We start from the raw sequence: 4,830 nt of genomic DNA on the forward strand, positions 1-4,830 counted from the left end.
TGTTGGGAAAACTCATAATCTTAGTGGTGAATCTAATCCCCTCAAAACAAACCAATTATTGCAAACACACACAACACACGTACTGGCGTACTGCGTACATATACTTAATTACTTTATATATATTTATATATGACTATAGCCAAGTGATTTTAATCAGATCCAACAGGGATAGAATCATATTACTTTTTCTTCTATAAGAGTATCTCTAATAGCTCTTGTAAAACTATAATAATCTATATTTTAGAGGAAAAACACCATATTTTTGTTCCAACAGCTCATGTAAAACATTTTTTTAAACATGTAAAGCATCCTTTATTTTAGAGAAAGTGAGAAGAGAGAATAAAAATATCTAGATTTATAGATATTCGAAACTTATATAATTTATTGAAAAATCTCTAAACTTTATTACTTGCCCTTAGAATTCACTCTCTCTTTCTTATAAAATGAAAAAAATAATTAAATTATATAATAATTTTATAAATTCATTAAATTATGCATAAATACATTTAATTTTGTCAAATATTATAAAAGAGATGTTGGAGGAAGAACTAAAACGTACACAACTCGTTGTTGACTCTTTGGCTCTAAGGTTTCCTAGTCGTCAACCTATTCCAACAATTTTGTGGAATGGCAAAGGCGCCACTTATCTCAGCGGAGGAGGCGGTGGTGACTTTCAATGACAGCGCATATCTCATTGATTATGGGATCTATTTGTGCAGTCGTTTCTTGAATAACAAATCGGTGATGGATCTTTCCTTGGCGGTGACTATATCGGATGTGTGGCGTTTAAAGGAGAGAGTGGTGATTCATGAGGAGGAGAGAGGTGTGTATGTGTTCCAGTTCAAAGATCTGGAGGAGAAGAAGAGGGTTCTTCAAGATGGACCATGGTTTTTCAACAATGGTATGCTATTGTTGGAATATTACGATGGAGTTCAAGATCTAAAGGATATCTCTCTCAACTTTCTTGAGGTGTGGGTTGTTGTTTCTGGGCTACGGCTAGGTATGAGGAATGAACGATCTTTGGCTCATATCGGGAATGTGCTTTGTCGTTTTGTGAAGCCGGATCACACTGCTCTGAAGTCCAGACTCTTGTTCAACCAATTCGAGTGGTGCATGATGTTCGTCCTTGGGCCCTGTTTCGTCGGTCTTTCAATTTTGCATAGGTAGTCACAATGGATTTGGAGTTTTTGTATGAAAGTGCAGAGGATTATGCCGGGATTACGGATTATTTGGACATGGTGGAGGGATTTGTAATCGAGGCTTGTGTATGGTGTAGGTGGTTGAGAGTTCAGTGACGACGAGGGCTATGTTTTTGAAGGAGAACATGGTAGTGTAAGTTGTAGAAGGTGCAAGGCTGGAAGCGGAGGTAAGAGCATCTGTGCAGTCGGCCACGCCGGTTTTGGGCTCGGATCCTTCTCGAAATTTCAGGCGGGAAATCCTAATTCAAAGTGGGGGTTGACTAAGTTGGATTTGGGTCAAGGCAGGCTTAGTTTGACTATGACTTATGTTGGGCCAATAGCTGCTTCTGGGCCAATTAATGTTGTTGATTTTGAGGCTGTTGGGTCGTTTATTAAATTAAGTGTTGTTGGGTTGGTTTTCATGTCTAGGTCAGAAGCTTCTACAATTGAGTTTTTCACTAGGCTCCTGAAGTCATTTGGAGGGGTGGTGACACCCTCGTGTCTAAAAAAGCGAGGTCAACTTCGCCACCTGCAGGTGAGTGGGTAAATAGTCTAGGGATTGCTAAGTTAGGGCGCCCTCTTGGAAGTCAAAATAAGATGCCTAAAACCGACAAGAAGTTAGAGTCTTCAGTTTTGAGTTATTAGGTGCCAGTAAAGACATACATGCCCTAATTCTAAGGGCATGGAGAAAGTTTAATTTTTTTTGTTCTAATCCTCCCAATCCCTTGCTTTGGATGTGGAAGCGTTTTTTTGTTTTACTTTTGGACTGTCTTTTGTTTCTGTTGGTTTGTCTGTTTAGTTAGCCTCTGTCCTTGTTTGGTTTAGGGTTGGTCTTTTCGTTTCTCTTGCATCGGGCTTCATTTTAAATAGGTGGTCTATCCTATATATCCCTTTGGTGTTGCACCATGAATCATTGTCTATCCTGAAAATGTGATAGCGGGTGAATATTAATAACTGTATTGACTTTGAATGAATGAATTCATCTTAAAAAAAAACTGTTGGAGTTGGTGATTTTTTTATAGAGATTTTGTGATTTCTTCCCTTATGATAGATAATTTATATAAGAACTCTTGGAGATCCTCTAAGGATTTAGAATGCCAAATTCTTTTTGATTGAAGTGTTCTTCCAGATCGGATTCTAATTAATTATCTGTTGTTAAATTTTCCAAATATATATTTCCATTACATTTCCCAAGCAGGAGTACAAGAAACTCGATCTAGTGGTTTCAGATATCTTGTTAATTTTTGTAGTAGCCTTTGTTTATACGAAAATACGTCAAGGATATGATTGAAAAAAAAGTAGCAGCACGTTTTGTGCAGATTCATACATGTTTGTTTAGTACATGCAGGCAAACTAAATATTACTTGCCAAATTATGCCTTTTTATTGTAATTAATCCTAAAGTTCTGTATATATGTGCGACACATGAATTTTTTTAGAGTGAGTTTTTGATTAGTAACCACATGCATGACTCCTTGTTTTGCTCGATCAACTATATATTGTCACCCTATCATATTCTTTATTCAACTATATCCTTCTACCAGTCTATTTGATTAGCTATAGATCTCACAGTCTCGTTCATACGGTCAGTAGCTGATTATGAAATTCATACTCAACTACCATTAGATATAAATCCAATGATAAGGAGAATCTTTTTAAAATTAAATTATTTTATTTTCAACCCTTAAATTTACATCCAATAATGGTTGAGCATGTTTTACATGATTAGTTACGGACCGTGTGAACGAGACTGTAAATCTCAATGCAGTTTACCACCAAAGGAAAATTCAAGGTTGTCTATATGCGAAAGAAGTCTTATCAACAAAACTCAGCCTTCAACCATGCTTTCATGGAAAATAGTTGGCAAGCCAGATTCCGAATTCATTTCCAGCTTACTACTACAAGTCACCTAAAAGTTGTTATCTAACGTAGGCCGGCCGGCACGTTAAATAGTTAAATAATCTCAAAATATATGCGGATATGCCATATAGATAGATATAGCTATTATATAAGTTAGATCGAGAAAAAAAAAATGCTGTCATATGTGGATGCCTGTTGTCAATTTTCATAATACTTCAACATGTAATAATGGCTCTGCCAAGCTTGGAACTCTTCAGCTTCTTATTCATCTTCTTGTTCTTCCTTCCTCACATAGCATTCGCCTCTTGTGCCGCATCGAAATGCAGCCACGGAGGGCCACAGGTGCGATTCCCATTCACGCTAACGAACCGCCAAGGCTCGCGTTGTGGGTATCCAAAGTTTGGTCTCACATGTGATAGTGTAAGCAAGCAAACCATTATCACTCTCCCGTCTACCCCCGGAGACTTCTTCGTCCGCGGAATCAACTACAGGAATCAAATTGTATCGATCTACGACACCGCCGGGACAGGCTGCCTCATAAAGCGGTTCCTGGATCAGGAAATAAGCCTCGCTGGTTCAGCCTTCGTATATACTCATGGTGACAACTACACGTTCTTCAATTGCTCGCCTAAAGCAGAGGAAGTACTAGCTTATTATCCAGCCATCTCTTGCCTTAGCAGTGACGACAATAGGGTCATAGCTGTGCCATCAAATTCAATAACATCTTCTGGGCCACCAATACCATCTGATCTTTGCTTTCTGATGTCGAAAGCTTTCGTTCCGGTGGACTCCAGTCCATTTCTTCCACCAAATGTATCTGATTGGGAATGTATCAACATTCGTTTTCAGTTGTCATGGACCGTGCCTGATTGTCGTTACTGTGAATTAAGTAATAAAGTTTGTCGGATTGAGGATGCTCCAAGTTTGCAGATTGGTTGCTTTCGATCTCCTCCGAAAGGTATACTAAATATCAATTTTTTCTTACTTAATTAAGTCAGAATATATTTCCAAATCAAATACGTATTGCTAGTTTGCTATAGATAGAATTGATGATGACTTGCAATTATGTGTGATGACACTGTGCATTATTTAATTAATAGTTTTTTATCATGAATTATCCCACATTGCAAGTAATTTTTTTATCAGGTCTCTCAAGTTCTGCAAGAACTGGTTTGATTATAGGCCTGGGAATCCCAGGGTTTGTGGGCATCTCTGGCCTTGTGATGTTCATAATGGACAGGATGAAGACCAGTCGTCAGGACAACCGCACAACCGTGGAACTATCGAACACGGCAACGAATGAACAACCTTCAGTAGTCACAGAGGCCGGCCTTGATGCTGCAACCATCGAATCGTATCCTAAGTCTCAACTTGGTGAGAGCGTGGATTTACCCAACCCAGATGATAAAGTCTGCTCGATATGTTTGACTGAGTACGAGGTCAAGGACATTCTCAGGAGTATACCTGAATGCAACCATTATTTTCACGCTATATGTATAGACCAATGGCTAAAAAAGAATTCAACATGCCCCCTTTGTCGGAATCCACCTGATCGAGAGTAATTAAATATGCAATATGATTTATTTTTTCTTTTTGACTCTTAGTGATATAAACTTCGAGCGAAATATATATGATACAAGAAATTTTAATTAGAACATGTTAACAAATTTTAATTTTTATATTGTTTTGCTATACTTTGCATATAGACTTAACATATTCTTGATGGTCTGCAAAATGTGGTTGAAAACAATTTAAATTACATCGATCATACATGAAAAGAAACGAGCAATACC

The 4,830-nt window shown here is 37.8% G+C and overlaps 1 protein-coding gene across 1 annotated transcript; it reads left to right on the forward strand.

Moving 5' to 3' along the window:
- Nucleotides 1-3,258: 3,258 nt before the first annotated feature.
- Nucleotides 3,259-4,599, forward strand: LOC126795390 (putative RING-H2 finger protein ATL21B). Its single transcript, XM_050522233.1, has 2 exons — nucleotides 3,259-3,995; nucleotides 4,184-4,599. The coding sequence occupies exons 1-2, from the start codon at nucleotides 3,266-3,268 to the stop codon at nucleotides 4,597-4,599; spliced, it is 1,146 nt and encodes a 381-aa protein (XP_050378190.1). The 5' UTR covers nucleotides 3,259-3,265.
- The last annotated feature ends 231 nt before the right edge of the window (nucleotides 4,600-4,830 follow it).

This window comes from Argentina anserina, chromosome 5, assembly GCF_933775445.1.
Source record: "Argentina anserina chromosome 5, drPotAnse1.1, whole genome shotgun sequence".
Taxonomy (NCBI): Eukaryota; Viridiplantae; Streptophyta; class Magnoliopsida; order Rosales; family Rosaceae; genus Argentina; species Argentina anserina.